Here is a 20,755-nt window from a genome sequence, read left to right on the forward strand (position 1 = left end):
AATAAACAGATAAAGTATAAAATTAGTGGTGAAAAAAACGTCAACATGTCGTTGTATTGTGTATCTTCTAGATCAATGTTTGATTACTAGATTCTTATGTACGTATTAATTGTGAAAACCCTTAGAAATAATTGTTTTACTTGTTTTATCAGTCTTACTAACATTTAAGTGTTTTGATAAAGAATGTCATATGATGCCGTGATTGAGGTGTAGAGTAATATGCTTAAAAGACAGTGTGTGCATTAGTGTTTGTGTTTCGCAGTAAGTAAAGTGAATTTTCCATATTACTTAATTATTTAATTTTAAATTAAATACCTACTAATTTCCTATGGTTACCATTTATGTATTAAGTATTCTTAATATACTATATTATAGTCGAAGCAAATAGGCCTTCAAATACGAAGTTTTGGTAAAAACTTGAATTTTTGATATAAATTAGTTTGCAAAATCTAAAAACGAATTGCGAAAGATTTGTTTCACCCCAGAAGGGTGAAATAGATAAATAAAATATTTTTTTCACGCAATTTCGGAGAAACGGTAAGGACTACAAAAAAAGTGCGTTGTAGAGCGTTCAGTTTTACATACTTTTTTGGCTCAAAGCAAAATTAACCGAGATAGGGTGGCTAGAAGCTAGGGGACAGCTTTTATTGAAACTTTAGCTTTATTGAAAAATACTAAAATTTATAGTAGGGATAGTAGGGGGTAGTTCTCACCCTTCCCATACTTTTTCTTGATTTTTGTGAATGTCAAATAATAAAGCACTTACCAAAACAATAAGCACGTCAAATCTCATTCAAATCGGAATATTAGTTCTTAAAATATCTTAAAAAATGTGTTTATTTTTTTAAAGTATAATGCCCTCTAGCGGACAATCGAAGCATTTTTGTATAGCCTAATAAACTTATTTTGATTCCAAAAATACGTAGTAGTTCTATGTCCACGGAATATTGAGACACCCTGTATTTAAACAGCGGGGGTGATAGTGTGGTCTAAGACGAATCATTTATTTGCATTAAGGCTGATTCATGGTACACCGGGCCGTACCCGAGCCGGGCACGGACGAAACGGCGAAGGCGATGCCTCGACTATCGTAGATAGGTAGAGGTAGGAATCTGGCCTCTACAGACTACAGACCGAAATGTTTTAGTCATAGACTTAGAATAAAATATAGACTGAGCATCTCATTCATAAATAGCTGGAAGATGCGGACAGACAACGTCTTGTTATTGTTGTGTTATTGTTTTTGGCTCTAACGAGTGCGACACGAGCGATAGATAGGCTGTCTCCGTCGTAACGGTCGTTTCCTGACGGCTCTGCCGCCCAATACCTATAAATTTTCTAAAAAAAATAAATTTAACACATTTTTTTGAACACAACAAAATAATATTAAGTAAACAAAACTAGAAAACGTAAATTTTGTATTAAAAGTTTAAAAATAAAAAGTAATAACAACTTAGTAAGAATTTAATTATAAAAAAATAAAGAATAACATTCCCAACAAGTGGTGATACGAGTCAAATAGAGAACTACAACATTTGGTGGCAGCGACTACAAGATTGGTGACGACGGTGGTCCAATCCAGGATCACGACATTTTGTCTTAGAAGGGCTGTTTAATTTTCTTTAGATATTAACGAGGAAAATATTATTTTATGCTAATAACTATGAGGTTGAAAATGAAGATTAATATTATTTCTTCTTTATTGTATTATTTTAGTCTTTATTTTATCTTCAAAAAAGTGTCTATAAAAACCGTTGAACAACGTTTGAAAATTAACAATTACTAACTGATATATTTTCAAAATATATATAAATATATTACCAGAAGATCATCATCATTAATTATAACTATTTTATAAATCACATATTATATATCTTAGCACGTTCTCTGTTATGTTATAATATATCTACTTGATATATAAAAAATAATTTACTTGAGATTGGATTATTATCTGACAGACATCATCTCAAAGATAGTATTGTGTGGTAATTATGAGTTTGATTCTTAATTATAAAAAAAGTAATATGGAACGTGAACCAAATCAGTGATTATTGAATTTTTTAGATGTTTTAATGTAAACATTGTTGATTAGATAGCAAGTAATTTACAAATAGTTTAGCTTTTAGTGCAGCCGATAAAATTACGGTAACCTCTCATCTCTGACAGGGTGTATCTTTACTAGTTTAAGGTGTGCCAGATATGTAGAAAATAAACCCATTTTCTATTTATAATTTGTTAAAATTAAAAAAAACTGTCTTTCTTTCAACCCTACGTCTTGCTTGGTCAGTCAAAACGTATCAAGTAAAATCTTGTATACAGAGTGGTCCGAACTGTATTCCGGAAACTTCGGCAGCGTATTCTGCAGATAAAAATTAGTAAAAAAGTTTTTATAAATGTTTGTCCTAAAATCGTCTCGGAGATAGAGGGTGTAGAAGTTTCATTTTTATTGTAATTTTTTCCAAATAATTTCTGAGCTAACGGCGATATTTGAATGAATATTGGTGTCTGGGCGTTTTTTGATATGAGAATTTCGATTTTGATCTTAATATGACTCCTATTTGTAGGAGACGCCACCTACTTATTTTTAACTGTTTTGAAGAGTAATAACTTTTCGTTAGTACCTGTAGAAAAAACTACTGACTAAAAATATACATTTCCATTTTTTTTACGTAAAAAATGTCTCTTAGTAACAATCGTTATGAGCAACCGTTCTCAAGATATTTAAAATGAAAATAGTCAATACATGTCAATATTGACAAAAAATAAACATGTTCGGTATATAGTTATTTAAAATTAACATGATAAATTTGAGAACTTTATTTTTTTAAATTAATCATAAATTTTTCATCGAAAAACTGATGATAAAACAGTTTCTGTTGAACTTTTGCTACAAAAACATTTCAAATTTATGATTTTAGTCTAATAACTATTTAGTCAACATTTTTAATTTATGTGAAATGATGACAGGTATTGATAATTTTAATTCCAAATATCTCGAGAACCATATACTCTATCTACTACTTTACCAAGAGACTTTTTTACGTAAAAAATGCAATAAACGTATATTAATTTACTCAGTAGTTTTATACAGGTACGGACAAAAAGTTATTACCCTTCAAACGAGTTAAAATATATTTAGGTGGCGCCCTCTACAATTAGAAATCATATTGACATCAAAATCAAATTTATCATATCAAAAAACTCCCAGACACCAATGTTCATCCAAATATTGATGTTACTTCAAAAATTATTTAAAAAAAATCGAAATAGAAATGAAATTTCTACAAACCGAATCTAGTTTTAACATATTTTTATCTTTAGAATAAGTTTCCGGAATACAGTTCGGACCACCCTGTATACCCGTAAAAGGAAAAAACGCACATTTCACTTGAACTAAATTAAGTTCATCTGCAGAACTGACTGGATCATTCAGTTTGACAGCAAAACAGTCGTTTTGCCTACACTGAGGAAAATTAAATGTAAATTTACATAAAAAGAAAATCTAGGAACTAGTGGGGTTGCAGTCGGAAGGGTTTGACAAAGAATTAATATACACTTTGTTAATTGTCAAGCTTTCGGAATTTATTCATTCCTTCCTCAGGACATTAACGTGGTACAATGTCCTGATTAAGGAATGAATAAATTGCGTAAGCTTGACAATTAACAAAGTGTATTAATTCTTTGTCAAACCCTTCCGACTGCAACCCCACTAGTACCTAGATTTTCTTTCTCACTAGTCATTCAAGACTATTTTCTGCTTTACAAAAAAATATAGATATATTACATCGTTAATAAGCGACTTTTAAAAATCGATTTTAACATTAGCGTAACTAGCAACTCATTCTGGGGAGGGTCTAGGGTTGAACCCATGAGAGGGTTTTTTTTGGAAAAATGAAGAATAATATATCAAAAATAACCACATTTTTTGAATACAAGGTTGACCTGATATTCTCTATCAATAATCTTTGTAGACTTGGTTATGAACAGGTTTTACCGTGGTTTACATAAATACCTACAAATCTTGTAAAAAATAAAAACTAACAGACATTTTTGGAACAAAAAAAAAATTATATTAACTTAATAAAACTAGAAAAAGTAATTTTTACTATATCACAAGCAAATAAAAATTAATAATTAGCCAAGAGTCATAATTCAGTCAAAATTCAAGATTTCTCTGGGGGGTGCCCAGCAATACCTAGAGGAGGGCTTGGAACCGCCGGCCCCTCCTGTAGTTGCGCTAATGAATTTTAATCTGTATTAGAAGCAAATCACACTAAATTATGATTTGCATATGTAAAACATATAAAACACATATTATGAAACAATTGTTGGTATGTTTTTAGTAAGATAAGGCCGCCAAACAACCAATCAAAATGGGGGCCATGTTTAGAAGTGAGGAGATGGTCTTGACGCAGCTTTTCGTCCAGCCAGAAGCTGCGTATCACGTCGTATCTGAATTGGGTGAAGTTGGATGCGTACAATTCAGAGACGTCAGTAATAATTAAATTTATTTTTATTTCTATCCTTATTAAATACCGAGACTGATCTTATATTGTATAGAGTGTCCCATTAGGCGTTTTACAGGATTTGCAGTTTATGAGTAGAGATACAAAGATGTGGTTTTAAGCATACCCTGTAAAACACACGAAAATCGGACAGCCTGTATATAAACGTTACAACTGATTGACAATAAATACAGTTTTTTTAAAAGAATTATTGTTTCAACATACTTAGTTTTTAATAGGTAGCTTACTAATTAATCTAGACAATTTATGTTACCACTTTGTAGTTGAATGAAGATGTGAACTTATTCCAACGTGAGTACGCCAGGGATATCAGAAGATGTGAAGAAATGGAACGTCAAATACGTTACATAGATGAGCACATCCAGAAGAGTGATGTTAGAGTGCCGAACATTTCTAATATACCCAAAGCACCATTGCCAAAACAAATTACAGATTTAGAGGTAAGGATTATTATGCTATTAATTAAATATTATAAAAAGATAACCCAAGTAGCAAAAAAAATTCTAAAAGGACTGAATTATTTTATAACAGTCGAATAGCGTTGTCTTAAGGATTGCTTGATTTTATTAAGCGTTTGGTTTCGACTATTCTGTTTTTTAATAAAAGTTGTCATATTAAACTATTTTCTAGTGGTTTTTACAACGTATCCTATAACGCATTAAACGATAATTTCTTTTAGTATTTAGAATTTAGAATTTAGAATGAGTGGGAGGGGGGTTAATCACTTCGACCTTACAGATCCATTGTGTCCCCCTTTCTTGAATCATAACTCATCATACAGTCCCAGGGCTTTGACAAAAGCCAGTATCTGGGACGGTTTTATAGAGGGTAGTTCTCCATCTCCAATATCAGTCGTACCAAAATTCATGGCACGAATGGTTGTCTCGGCGCACTCAGTGATGAGGTGTACTGGTGTTTCACCATCTTCCCCACAGAATCTGCATTCGCCGTTTCTTCTTAGTTTCAATCTACTGAGGTGTTCATTGAGGAGCAGTGTCTGTTAAAAACCCCGTGACAATCCGAAGATTGTTCTTACTCAGACCCAGGAAGATCTGTGATTTTTGTCTTAAGGATTGCTTGATTTTATTAAGCGTTTGGTTTCGACTATTCTGTTTTTAATAAAAGTTGTCATATTAAACTATTTTCTAGTGGTTTTTACAACGTATCCTATAACGCATTAAACGATAATTTCTTTTAGTATGATATAACACTTAATAAGACAATGCTATATGATAACAAACATATTATTTTATTAGACTCTTATACCCACCATGTAAGAGTTCTATAATATTCATATAACTAGTAGTCACAAGATCATATAATAGTTACTTAAACCTGTCTTATTAAAGTTGTATTACGTTGTATGATAGAACGTTTTATTGCGTTAAACTACGGTGCTGTATACAACAGAGTTATATAGCCTTATATGATAAAATTGTGATTAACACAATAAATTCGCTGTAATATCTGCATTATGAAACTGGTAATGTATAATATAACCTCATTTTAATTTAAATGATATACCTAGTTATTTATTTTGTTATTGTTGTTGTCGCAAAAGTAAAATCTACGTACGAGTATAATCAATCACAGCTATTATGAATTCTGGACAAAGTTGGAAAAAACTTAACAAACGCAGTGGTAGTTATAAAGAGCATGTAAGAAAAAACTCCTCGAAATTACGGCAAATAATCCCGAGAATTCCCTGGGTTCTCAAAAGCCAAAATCTCTCGGGTTGTCTGGCTTCTTCAAAACATTGTTGCCACGTTGGTGTAAAAGTTTTACTGTAGTAATGTTTGTATTGTTTTATTGTTGTTTTTCCAAGTCCTTAGGTTGCCGCTCACTCGTCGGGCACGCATGAAATGCATTGCGTGCATGAATCCATGAAAATCTGATCATGTTTGTTTGTTTAAATACTAATCAAATGAGATTTGGCAACCTCTATTTGTCACAAATCTCAATATGTCCAAAATAGTTCTATAGTGCCTGGAAATTCTGCGTAATGATAGATATTTATCCTATACCGTTTTATTTTACAACAAAGACTTATTTAAGGGATTCATTTATAATAAAATGTTTGCATTATAATTCGCCATGTTTAAGGCAGAGTTTTTGTATGGCCTATGGCCGCCATTATATGAAGCAAAATAAAAACATCAAAATACATTGTAAAATGTTATTTTTGAGAACTATTTTGTGATAAAATTCCCACATACAGTAATAAAGTGTTTAATTAAATTAAAAACAAGAATTTTTGAAAATTTTATTTTATTTTATTGTTTAAATTTATATGTAAACCTTAATCGAAATTAAAGCGCTTTAATTTTTTGCCAAATACTAATCTAATAATCTACCAGTAAAATTTTCGGCGCAACAAAAATTGTCCCTACTTTTCAAACCCTATTAATGATTTTTTATATTACATATTTGTTGTACCTTCTGGCTCTACCCGCCATTTTCATTGTCTAGTAAAGTCTCCTTTTTAACAATCCACATCCTCTAGATTCATTTTACGACACGCTTAAAATGTAATTTGCTACTAATATTCTTCGGTAAAAAATAAAATACTCTTGTACCTCGCTAAATGATCAAATGTTTTTATTGTTCTGTTTCTTAGATGTGACCACGTAATACACAATAAAACTAGTTTTATAATAGTCATATAATGCTGTGTAAAATAGTTGCATAAGAGTTGTATACCCTTTTTATAGAACTTCTGTACTACTAAACGGTTGTATAAAAATGGGCCTTTTTTGGTTGTAAAGCTATCATATTACGGTCATATAGCACGTTATATGAATTGAGGTATCCTATAAAAATTATCACATAGCTGTTTATACAACCTTTATAAAATAAAATTTGCTACTTGGGAATTAATGCTAATAAGAGCAAGCATTTTAAGTCGTGGTAGATCTGGATAAATGAATCATGGTATTAACCATAGTATAAATTATTATACTGACTCTTCCTTTAAGAGTCTATTATATAAATTATACATCGCTGTAATCACAAAAGTTCAATCTATTTCCCTATCGTAACGGAACTTTAAATTATGTATTTATTTTCGAGAAAATTTAGTGCAAACATAATGTGTATTTTGTTGATAAAACCAAACCATCAAAATCTTAAAAATAAAGAAGTTATCTAAAAATGTGCTACAATACGGATATAGTATAATCCTTTATCTTTAATTTCGTTCTTTATTTGTGTAAAAATGCCTAGCCAGTTTTACATGAAACGTTAAATGCCAAACGCTTATTTTCCTACCTTTCCGGACTAGTGAAATTGACTCTTAATGAACTACTTTTTAGGTGCATTTACATAAAATAGAACAAGACTTGCGTGAACTTACCAAAGGAGAAATAACCCTTAGGGAACAACTAACAGAGTGCATTCAGACCAAAAACGTGTTAAACAAGGCTCAGAAGATATTCCAGAACAAAGAAGAGATTTTAAATGAATTTTCGATTGAAGAAAGAAAGGTTGCCTCTCAATTAGGTAATATTGAATAATAATTTTTCTCCATTTCCTTCTTTTTTGTTTTTTTTTCTGCTATTTTTTGTTTTTATTCTCAGTCTTTTTTGTTTTTCATTTAATAAATCTATTGTTAAAATTTTAATATTTCATATTTCAGGTTACATTTCTGGAGTTATTCCAAAAGAAAAACTGTTTTCTTTTGAAAGAATGTTGTTCAGAGTAGGAAGAGGAAATATATTTTTGGGTTACGATGATATAGAGGAGCTAATTAAAGATCCTGTTACTGTAAGTATAACTACAGAGTCTGTCCAACGTTTTAATTGTAAAGTAAATTATCTCTTCTGTCAATTTCTCTGTTACTGCCCTCCTTCTAACTATGAGCTCAGTTTAGATCGGAATTGGAAGAATATTAGAAAAGACACATACTCATTGAACCCCTTGTATCTCCTGACACATCCTCCAAAACATTAGCCTAGTCTTTTTTATATGTTACTAGCGTGTACCCGTGACTTCGTTTGCGTCGAATTAATCATTTGTAATGGTGATGATAAAGCAAAGCAAGAATTTCCATTAACATATAAACTGGATAAAATTTTCTCACATTTATGTCAGCATGAGAAAAAATAATATGGCGATATTATTATATAACTTGGTAATATTTGAGGGGTAGTTTCATCTCGTTGGAATTTGACTTTCGAAAAATCCGTTTGCCAAAACTTTTTGGAACACCCTGTATGATTTTTTAAAAAATTTCAAAATATGTAAAGAAACAAAATAAATTATGCGTGTCCAAGCGTTTTCCCGAAAGACTAACCGTATTTTAAATAACAAATATTGTAATATTTGAGGGGCATTTTCATCCTCTTGGAATTTGAGATTTGAGAAACCCCTCCTTATCGAACCTCCACACCCCACAGTCAATCCGTTTACCAAAAATCAGCTTTAAATGTCAAGCAGTTTAAGCAGAATCGTGATAACTCAATGGTCATATTTTATAAGACACCCTGTATAAATTTTTAAAAAATCTTAAAATATGTAAAACAACAAAATAAAATAACGTGTTTAAGAGTTTTTCCGAAAAACTCACCGGTTTTTAAATAAAAAATATTCTAATATTTGTGGGGTTATTTCACCCCCTTAGAATTCGAGTTTCGAAAAATCCCTTCTTTATCGAACTTCTACACATTGAAGTCATTCCGTTTTCCAAAAATCAGCTTTTTACGTCAAGCGCTTTAAGCAGGATCGTGATTAATCAATGACCACATTTTTCGAAACACTCTGTATACCTTTTGAAAAATCTTAAAATATGTAAAAAACAAAATAAAATATACGTGTTTAAGCGTTTTTCGGAAACTTGACCATTTTTTAAATAAAAAATATTGTAATATTTGAGGGGTCCCTTTGGAACTGGAATTTCGAAAAATCTCTTCTTATTGAACCTCTACACACTAGAATCAACCTGTATGCCAAAATTGAGCTTTTTACGTTGAGTGGTTTGAGCAGGATCATGATTAATCAGTGAGTCAGTCACTTAAGCATTTTATATATTAGTATAGATTTATCTCCTCAAAGACTACTACATTTGTTTTTTTATAATCATGAAGAATTCTTACCCAACCACAAATTTCTTTTAGGGTGTCGAACAGAAAAAATGTGTCTTTATTGCGTTCTACCAAGGGGACAAGCTTGAAGAGAAAATTCAGAAAATAGTGCATGCTTTTCACGCCAAAAGGGTAAACTACCCCAGTTCACCAAAAGAACGAAGCGAATTCAATCAATCAGTGTCAGTCGAGTTGGAAGATATCAAAAAAGTTCTTGCTCAGAGTGAAGATCATATCCGACGTATATTAGGTAGGTGCAAATATTTTTATAGAAATTTGATTTTAAAAATACCGGGTGGCGTATCAAAAGTTGCTCACCCCTATAACTTTTTTATTTTTTCAGATAAAAAAAATGAGATTTGATATGTTAGTATATGACATAAATTAGGATTGATTGACGTATTCAATTGTTTTGGTCACTTTTTGTTGCACCGGAAATAACTACAATTTTTGATTTTTAAATGACACCCTCGGTATTTTCTACTTTATTCGATAGAAAATGATACTCTGTATAGAATGACAGATCATATGTCAACCTTTGCCATTTTTGTATATGGTTTATTTGAAATTGTAACATGCGATTCATAACGACAATTTCATTCGAAAAGCTAAGTTTGTGATACCAAATTATTTATAAAAAATGCTTTTTCCGAAATTTCATTAGCATTAATGAGCCACCCTTGTTCCATTTGAAAAAAATTGAGATATTATAAAAAAATTATATTTTGGGCATACGATTTGGGCATCTTTTAACCGGCCAGGGCGAGACACAAAAAACATTAGACGATCAAATCTATTTTCGCAAGGCTCCTTGATTAAAAATTAGCGTTTTTAATACAGCCATGGCACTCTATATTGAAATTTAAAATACGATTTCTTAAGCGAAAATATCAAAAGTTGACATGTGATAACTATGTGCATTTTATTGAGTGTGTCATTTTCTATCGAATAAAGTAAAAATATACAGAGGGTGCCATTTAAAAATCAAAGGTTGTCATTTCCGGTAAAAGAGGAAGTGACCAAAAACAATTGAAAACGTCAATCAATTCTAATTATTTATGTTATATACTAACATACCTACATATTTATCTGGAAAAATAAAAAAGATATAGGAGTGAGCTACTTTTGGGACGCACACGGTATATCCATTGGTATTTTGTTTCTGATTATAAGCAGAGGTATAATGTAAAAATCATATGTGTGCCCCATCTCAAGATGTATATCTCTCATCTTCAAAATTTCGAATATGTAGTGCATTTTTGAATTTTAAGAGTTATATCAAGATATTTATAAATTTATATAAAGGTGCCCGGTGGCGTAGAGGTACAGGCTCTCGTCTACCAATCTCAAGGTAGTGGGTTCGAATCCCACACCCGGCATTGTTAAATTAAAAATAGTTTGGGTACCTGGTACCTATAGGTCGACTCAGCCTTAAATGAGTACTTGGGATTCACTAATCCAATAGGCGGTTGAAGCGTAGTTCTAGCCACATTACCTTCCTTGTATACGAACGGCTCTAGTATGGCAAGCTGTACCTTGCTACTCCCAACGCGTTAAACGCTATATACGGGAGCTATTATTATTATTATTATATAAAGATATTTTATTTTACTGAAAATTTACTGTAATCCATATTTTAGCTAGTGTAGCTAAAGATTTACCTAACTGGACAGTGATGGTGACAAAAATGAAAGCTATTTATCACACGTTGAACTATTTTTCTGTTGATGTGAGCCGAAAATGTTTAATAGCTGAAGCATGGATACCAACTGGAGATATGGAAAACGTGCGAAAAGCTCTAGAAAACGGAACGGTAAGATTTAGCTGTCGTGTATCAAACATACATCTTGAGTGCTACATACAGAACCTAGTTAGAACCTTAATTTCTAGAAAATCTGCCAAAGTCCTGTCCAGTCTTTCCTGAACATCTTACAAACTAATGAAGTGCCTCCAACCTTCAACAGAACAAATAAGTTTACCAGAGGATTCCAAAATCTAATATCAGCTTACGGTTTTGCCAACTACAGGGAACTAAATCCAGGTACCTTATGTTTCATTAAGAACTAGCTGACTAGCTGAGAGTTTTCTATGTTAATCTTGTGGTCTTATACGCATCACAATAGTTTACGATAATGCCCATCCTACGGACTACGGTATTTACGGACTAGGACTAAGGCATCGTCCGTTACCTACTAATACCACAGATAACATAGAATAATACTATGTTACCTGTACTAATACCATTGATAATAAACAAATAACTCTTATTGCAGCTTTGTATACAATTGTGACGTTTCCATTCTTATTCGCTGTGATGTTCGGTGATTTGGGACATGCGATAATCATGACTCTATTTGGTGCGTGGCTGGTGATAGCTGAGAAGAAGATAGCTGCTCAAAAGAAGGGAGAAATATTTTCCATTTTCTTTGGTGGCAGGTAAAAAAACTATTTTTTTATCGAAGATATTTAACAAATGATTTTTCTATTTTTTTTATTGAACATCTTTTAACATAACTATACAGCGTTCGGCAATAGTGTTCCGCGGGCATCTGTAGCTCTTAGAATAATGAACTTGAGAATTTTGTTAAGTGCAATAGGTATGGTAGACTATTAAGATCGGCAAAAAAAAATCTAATTTTACTCAAAATGAGTTATTTGCATAGACTTAAAATAAAATATAGACTGAGCATCTCATTCATAAATAGCTGGAACATGCGGTCAGACACTGTCTTGTTATTGTTGTGTTATTGTTTTAGGTTATAACGAGTGCGACACGAGCGATAGATAGGTTGTCTCTGTCGTAACGGTCGTTCCCTGACGACTCTGCCGAGAAACACAACACTGTCTTTCGTTTCCTCAAGTACACCTGAACTCTCATTATCATAGCCGGGTATTTTTTTTATTTTAATGAAGCTATAATTAAATTAAAAATATATCGTATTTAAACTTTTTTATATTTTATTAAGATTTTTTAAATAAAAGTTTAGAAAAAACAATTTAGAGTCCAAAAAGGATAAAAATAATAAAATACACGTTATAGAAGAAATTTTATCATCGAAATTAGGTAATTTTTGAAATTAATAATAAATTATTAATTTTAGTCAAACATTTACAACCCCTAATATTAATCAAAACAGGATCTATTCCACAGATATAATAGAATCGGCAACAGGGAGAGAAAAAAAATATGATTGTTGTAATTTTTTTTCTGGTTAAGTGATGTCTTATTATGTAAATTAGAGCAAACATAAATCTGTTCCATTAAAGCAAGGAAGGTGATAGGAAGTGGATAAAATAAAAACTACATTTATAACTCGGTACTGTCTTTATTATACCGGGTGCGTCTCAAAAGTGGCTCATCCCCATAATTTTTTTATATTTTCAAATAAAAAAAACAAGATTTAGTATGTTAGTATATGAAATAAATTAGGATTGATTGACGCATTCAATTGTTTTTGGTCACTTCCTGTTTCACCGGAAATGACTATAACTTTTAATTTTTAAACGGCACCCTCGGTATATTTCTACTTTATTCGATAGAAAATGACACTCTGAATGGAATGACATATCATATGTCAACTTTTGACATTTTCGCATATGGTTTAATAATTGTAACACGCGGTTCATAACGACAATTTGACTCGAAATACCAAGTGTGTGGTATCAATATATTCATAAAAAATGCTTTTCCAAATATGCTAATGAGTCACCCTTGTTCCATTTGAAAAAATTGACATATGTATGATTAAAAATACGATTTGTACATCTTTTTAACCGGCCTAGACAAGACACGAAACCTATTAGACGATCAAAACTATTTTCCAAGGCTCCTTGATTAAAACTTAGTTGGATTGAATAAAACTGGATTGAAATTTAAAATAGGATATGTTTTAAGCGACAATGTCAAAAGTTGACATATATGATATGTCATTCTATTCAGAGTGTCATTTTTTATCGAATAAAGTAGCAATATACCGAGGGTGCCTTTAAAAATCAAAGATGTAATCATTTCAGTGAAACAGGAAGAGACCAAAAACAATTGAATACGTCTATAAATCTAATTTATGTCATATACCTACTAACATACAAAATCTGTTTTTATCTGAAAAAATAAAAAAAAGTTAATTGAGACGACCCGGTATATTAAAAAATATTGTTTCATAATGTAATATCATTTTAAAATTCTTGTATGTTATTTTAGATTCTGAAGATTTTTAGAATAAACCGGAGTATATTTTAATAAAAGCATTATTAATTATTAACAGGGTTATAATTATGATTTTGTTACAATGTAAGTAAGTAAATAATGTAATGTAAAAGAAAAAATTCAGATTTTACATTTTACTAAAATATTATCTAAATAAGCGCCTTTCTACAACAACGCCACTGACTCCTAATGGGTAAATTGAGAGTTGCCTACCGGTCGAAAGTCGTTTCAAGGCTTAAATGGATTATTTAAGTCAAATTTCTTGCAAATTTAGCACTGGCGAACATATATTTTATAGTTCTTGAACAGAAAAAAGTCAATAAAATAAACAGTTAAGAACTACAAGCTAAGAAAATGCATTAATACAGCCGGGGACATAGCGGCAACAAAGCTTTACTGCTTACGTGCGACGCGTACTACAAGGTAATAAAATAATAGGCTCCCTCGCCTCTAATCGGTGTTGTCATATTGTAAAGAACTTATCCTTATTAAACAGTATCCGACTTATAATTTAGTAGTATAAGGACTATTTAATACATCTTTGGAATATTAAAACCTACTTTATTAAACTGTAGTATTAATATCTCAATATATGTGTATAACAAGAAAAAAAATATTGATAATATTAAAGACGTGACAACATAGGCTGGATGAGGAAGGCTCGGTCGACTGTACCCAGAAGTAAACATGTGTACAAAAAAGGTTGTTTGTCCGCGTTGAGATGTAAATAGTGTAGTCTATATTTTATTTTATGTCTATGGTTATTTGGGTCATAAATGACCTAAATACAAAATATTTTCATGCTGTCTGTCTGTCTGTCCGTCTGTAACATGATAACTCAAAAACCACTAAACCGATTTTAACCAAATTTGGCACAAAAATACTGTGGCACCCGAAAATCTGGCTATTAGTTTTTGGTGGGGGTGGGGGGTTGGTAAGGGAGTATGGGAGGGGGTTAAAAATTTAAAAAAATCGTATCTCCACAATTACAGTAGCTAGCGAAACGCGGTTTTCAGTTTAAGATTAGGAATAACATTTGCAACAAAATTTGTAGTAACATCAAAATCAGTCAAAGTCGCAGTTTTTGAGATAAAAAATTCCTTTACTTTGAAACTAAAAGAAATGCCTACCAACTTTTTATTAACATATTTTAGTATGGCTATACGTGCCTCCCGGCGCCGATTTTTTTAAGAAAGGATGAAAAATAAAAATATATATTTAATCATATATTATGAATATGTAAAGTAATCTGAAAGGAAGCCAAAAATGCAATATACAGGGTGTCCCATTAAAAAAAATCATCCCGATCCACTCAAACTTTTTTGAGCCACCCTATAAAAGTTAAAATATTTTCCCGAAATACATCCTAGTATATTCTTTAAGTTTGCACTTAAACAAAATTTCCAAGTTTTTTATTCTAGGAGCTGCCCGACGCATAATTGCCGTACCCTGTATAAAACTACTGCCTAATATAAAATTAATTTCATCTCAATATGATACTTGTACCTTCTTTCAGATACATCATTCTTCTCATGGGAATCTTCTCAATGTACACCGGCATAATCTACAACGATATTTTCTCAAAATCGATGAACGTGTTTGGCTCAAAATGGCAGATAGCTGAATCCGGCCTCCCAGCGAACTTTACACAGTATACCGATACAGATGACACAACTTATGTAGATTTAGTTCCAAGATTGAACTACAAACGCGACCCATACTTCCTAGGGATGGACCCAGCTTGGCAAGTAAGTCTTTTTACTTTAGTACACTATTTATTAAAGTTAATCCCCAGACAAATCATTTAAATTCACTGTACGAAGGAGCCTAGAGACATAAAAACCAAATATAAACAGAAAAATACTAAGTTGCAAATACAAAATAAAATAGTTATTTATAGTAAACCCTTCTGCGTTAATCTCTTAACTACTTGTCAGAAGTTAGGTTTACAGTTAGTTTACAAGTTAGGATATACAAATTTGCCTAACGAACAAAAAAATGCTTAACGTTTCGGAAAGTTTATCTCTTTCCGTCGTCGAAGCAAAAAAAATACACAGAATAAAGAAAAAAAACTATTTTAAATATTTAAATTCAACTATTCGAGAACGCTTTAGTTTTTTAAAACAGATAAGTCTATAAAAACCGTTGATGTTCTGTTAAAATGACACTATCTCAAGTTAAATTTCAAAAATAACAATTACTACCTGATAACAATTACTTAATAAGGCAAAACAACAAAAAACCCTCAAACTTTCTGTATGATTATTTTTAATTTTTACGTATGTTATGTTCATTTATGTTATGCTCTTTAAAATCAAAGAAGCGATTGCCATACATTACTAACATCTGCAGATGCATGAGCAATACATTTATTTTTATTAAATTGTATTAAAAAAGCCTCTTTTATTTTTCTTTATACTGTATGTCGTTTTTTAGACTGCAACCAACAAAATTATATTCCTCAACTCGTTGAAAATGAAGCTGTCCATTGTATTTGGCGTCATCCACATGTTGTTTGGTATCATCCTCAATACGGTCAATCACATGTAAGTAAGTCTTCAATAGAATATTTTTAAAATAAAGTAAACGCAACTGTTACAGTCATTTCAAGAAAACACACGCTTTGTTCCTTGAATTCCTACCTAAACTGCTATTCTTCCTGTTTCTTTTCGTCTACCTGGCAGTTATGATCTTTATGAAGTGGATCATGTATTCGGGTGTCTACGATAGTGATCAACCCATAGGTAAGTCATCAACCCATCATAATCATAACATTCATAGTCATAGAAAATTAGTTACCTAAGTACTAAAATTCATTTGTTTTGAAAAAAAAATATTATATTAGACTTCTTTATTAGGGGATTCCCATTCCAAGTTACGGGATGGAGCCTTCCAGGTTCTTGAGTTCTCCATTTTTTAACTTTATTGCAAGAAGTATTAATGGATATTATATTATTATACAGGGTGGTCCGAACTGTATTCCGGAAACTTCGGGAGCATATTCTGCAGATAAAAAAAGTAAAAAACTTCTTATGTCCTAAAATGTTTAGTTTCGGAGATACAGGGTGTAGAAGATTCATTTTTATTTCGATATTTTCCAAATAATTTCTGAAGTAACGACAATATTTGAATAAAAATTGGTGTCTAGGAGTTTTTTGACATGAGAAATTTGATTTTGATGTCAATATGACTCCTACTGGTAGAGGGTGCCACCTATGTATGTTTTAACTGTTTTCAAGCGTAATAACTTTTTGTCCGTACCTGTATAAAACTACAGAGGGAAAAAATATACATCCCTGCGACTTTCTACGCAAAAAATATATCATTGTAAAAATCGCTTCGAGCAACCGTTCTCAAGATATTTAGAATGGAAACAGTCAATACATGTCATTATTGACGAAAAATAAACACGTTGAGTAGATAGTTATTTCATTCAAATAATAAATTTTGAAAATTTTTGTGCAAAGAAATGATGATGAAACAGTTTCTGTTGAACTTTTGGCACAAAAACTTTCAAATTTATGTTCTCAGCCTAATAACTATTTAGTCAACATGTTTAATTTATGTCAATGATGACCGGTATTGATAATTTCAATTCCAAATATCTCGAAAACCATTACTCGTGGCGATTTTTACCAAGAGACCTTTTTTACGTAAAAAACGTCGTAAATGTATATTTTTTTACTCAGTAGTTTCATACAGGTGCGGACGAAAAGTTATTACTCTTCAAACCAGTTAAAAAATATGTAGGTGGCGCCCTCTACTAGTAGGAGTCATATTGACATCAAAATGAAATTTCTCATGTCAAAAAACTCCCAGACACCAATTTTCATCCAAATATTGACCTTACTGGAGAAATTATTTGGAAAAAATCGAAATAAAAATTAAATATATACTAGACACCCTGTATATCCGAAACTAAGCATTTTAGGACATACATTTATACGAAGTTTTTTACTTATTTTGATCTGCAGAATATGCTGCCGAAGTTTCCGGGATACAGTTCGGACCACCCTGTATATATCTTAAATATATATAATATATATAATATATATAATATAATATTATTAAATATTATATTTTTGCTCGTCCACTTAAAATACTTGCACTTATTTAAGAGACAACCTGTATAATATTTATCTAATTTTTACAGCTCCAGATCCAGAGCCTGAAGGTGTCAATACTCGTCTAGGATCGAACTGCGCGCCCTCTGTATTAATTTACTTTATCGGAATGATGTTATACAAGACAACGAACGCTACAGCACCATGCGAAGCCTACATGTATCCTGGTCAGGAAACCACACAAAAAGGACTTTTGTTTGCAGCTTTACTGTGTATTCCAGTGCTCTTACTGGGAACACCCATTTACAATATCTTCAAGAAAAAAAGCAAGAAGCCTGAACGGCTGAGTCAAGCACATCCCCATGTGAGTTTCATACAGTTTGTATCAAACAAACAACCTTTTTATACATGTTTTATGTATAAAACTTTCTTTAATTTTTAAGAATAATCACAATAACCATGCTGAACCAAGCCGTGCCAGTCGTGCCAGCCAAGGTAACATTCACGCGGAAACTTTACAACCAATTCCAGAAAATTCAGAGCTGGTAACTCATGAAGAACCTTTCAGTGAGATCATGGTACATCAGGCCATCGAAACAATAGAATTCACGTTGAGTACCGTGTCCCACACTGCTTCATATCTCCGTTTGTGGGCTCTATCACTTGCTCATTCACGTATGTATTATAAATAGTATTTATTTTTTACTTCAGCTTCTTTAGTCAAGTCAACTCAAGATCGCTTGTCACTTGTCACTTGTAATATGGCTTCTACAAATCATATCATCAATGAAGAATTCAATATTATTCAGCTACCCGTTCTTCCGTTCTTTACAAAGAAATCGACCTTACCATCGCCTGTAAATCACTCTAGACAGGGTGGTCCAAACTGTATTCCGGTAACTTCGGCAGCATATTCTGCAGATAAAAATAAGTGAAAAAGTTCGTATAAATGTATGAAAAAGTTCGTATAAATGCTTAGTTAGTCGAAGATACAGGGTGTAAAAATTTCATTTTTATTTCGATTTTTTCCAAATATTTTCTGAAGTAAGGTCAATATTGGCATGAATATTGGTGTCTGGGAGTTTTTTGATATGATAAATTTGATTTTGATGTCAATATGTCTCCTATTTGTAGGGGGCGCCACTTACATGTGTTTTGAAGAGTTACTCTTTTGAAAAGTTATAACTTTTCGTCCCTACCTGTATAAAACTGCTGAGTAAAAAAATACACATTTACGCCTTTTTTTACATAAAAAATGGCTTTTGGTTAAAATCCCTACAAGTAATGGTTCTCGAGATATTTGGAATCGAAATTGTCAATACCTGTCATCATTGACATAAATTAAACATGTTGACTAGATAGTTATTTGACTAAAATCATATATTTGAAATGTTTTTGTACCAAAAGTTCAACGAAAACTGTTTTATCGTCATTTTCCGATGAAAAATTTATGATTAATTTAAAAAAAAATATTATATAATAATATAAACTCATTTTTTACTACTCAACATGTCTATTTTTTTGTCAATAATGACATGTATTGACTATTTCCATTCTAATTATCTTGAGAACGGTTGCTCGTAGCTATTTTTACCAGGAGATATTTTTTACGTAAAAGATTACGAAAATGTATATTTCTTCACTCAGAAGTTTTATACAGGTACAAACGAAAAGTTAAAACTCTTCAAAAGAGTTAAAACACACAAGTAGCGCCCCCTACAAATAGGAGACAAATTGACAACAATTTTCATCCGTTATATTGACATTACCTACTTCATAAAATATTTGGAAAAAATCGAAATAAAAATGAAATTTCTACTCCCTGTATCTCCGAAACTAAGCATTTTGGGGCATATATTTATACGAACTTTTTACTTATTTTTATCTGCAGAATATGCTACCGAAGTTTCCGAAATACAGTTTAGATCACTCTGTATATTCTTATAATAAAATTTATATTTTTTTTTATTATAGAACTGTCAGACGTACTATGGTCTATGGTCTTCCAAAAAGGTCTAAAAAGAGATATGGGCTATGCAGGTTCTGCCTTAATATTCGCCTTCTTCATACCATGGGCAGGTTGTACCGTTGGTATTCTGGTACTCATGGAGGGATTGTCTGCCTTCCTCCACACACTACGTCTGCACTGGGTGGAATTTATGAACAAGTTTTACAAAGGAGAAGGGTACAACTTCACCCCGTTCAGTTTCAAACTCATTTTGGACGAGGATGAACAAGATTAGATGTTGTACTTAAATTTATAAGATATTAATAAATTATTATTTGTCTTTAATTAAATACAGTATACCAAAACTTATACATATATTTGTTTTACTATACGAAAAAGAGGCACAAGTCATTTATTAGTTGCCACTTTTTGTGGTAAGCCTAGTGGCCTGTACGTTTGACACATACGACGTTACAGGGGACGCACAAGAAGTTTTTTTTTCTCCGAATAAAACATACAATTTTTTTCAAATGTCACAAATAATATTTCAAACAATGTTAAAGTTTCAGTAATCATCTTTGAATAAGAAGACTAAAGAAGGAGCATAATGCTATCCATGTATTCATGCATGGTGGGCGGAAAAAGCACCCACCCTAGTAGGGATCCCCACCCCACTAGGGTGGGGATCCTTGACAGTTCTGTTTGACGATTCATTTGACACATTTGAATTTGATTTGAAATTTTGTGAATTTGTCAGTCTTTACGGAGCTTATTTTATGTTATTTATTATTTACTCTACTACTGATAGTTGTATAAAGGTAGTAAATCTAGATGGAAATTGTGGCAGAACTTAAATTAACAGTGACACTATCGCGATTTATCGAAAAAGACTCTAAAATAGTTGGTTGTGTAGCGTGCGGTAGATCTCGGCA

General features: G+C 31.7%; 1 protein-coding gene across 1 annotated transcript; it reads left to right on the plus strand.

Moving 5' to 3' along the window:
• Positions 1–112: 112 nt before the first annotated feature.
• LOC115882264 (V-type proton ATPase 116 kDa subunit a-like) lies at positions 113–20,194 on the plus strand. The gene is made up of 15 exons (XM_030900205.1): positions 113–261; positions 4,344–4,490; positions 4,790–4,966; positions 7,838–8,024; positions 8,161–8,288; positions 9,638–9,854; positions 11,245–11,417; positions 11,495–11,645; positions 11,878–12,040; positions 15,328–15,559; positions 16,248–16,357; positions 16,413–16,555; positions 17,965–18,239; positions 18,319–18,550; positions 19,850–20,194. The coding sequence occupies exons 2-15, from the start codon at positions 4,374–4,376 to the stop codon at positions 20,116–20,118; spliced, it is 2,574 nt and encodes an 857-aa protein (XP_030756065.1). The 5' UTR covers positions 113–261; positions 4,344–4,373; the 3' UTR covers positions 20,119–20,194.
• The last annotated feature ends 561 nt before the right edge of the window (positions 20,195–20,755 follow it).

This window comes from Sitophilus oryzae, unplaced genomic scaffold (assembly GCF_002938485.1).
Source record: "Sitophilus oryzae breed Bouriz unplaced genomic scaffold, Soryzae_2.0 scaffold_177_pilon_pilon, whole genome shotgun sequence".
In the NCBI taxonomy this organism is placed as follows: domain Eukaryota; kingdom Metazoa; phylum Arthropoda; class Insecta; order Coleoptera; family Curculionidae; genus Sitophilus; species Sitophilus oryzae.

Excerpts from the sequence above, each read along its gene's own strand:
- LOC115882264 (XM_030900205.1), top strand. The coding sequence starts at position 4,374 with ATGGGGGCCATGTTTAGAAGTGAGGAGATGGTCTTGACGCAGCTTTTC. Across the intron at positions 8,025-8,160 it reads AAAGGTTGCCTCTCAATTAG|GTTACATTTCTGGAGTTATT; the intron begins GTAATATTGAAT and ends TTCATATTTCAG. Across the intron at positions 9,855-11,244 it reads TCATATCCGACGTATATTAG|CTAGTGTAGCTAAAGATTTA; the intron begins GTAGGTGCAAAT and ends TCCATATTTTAG.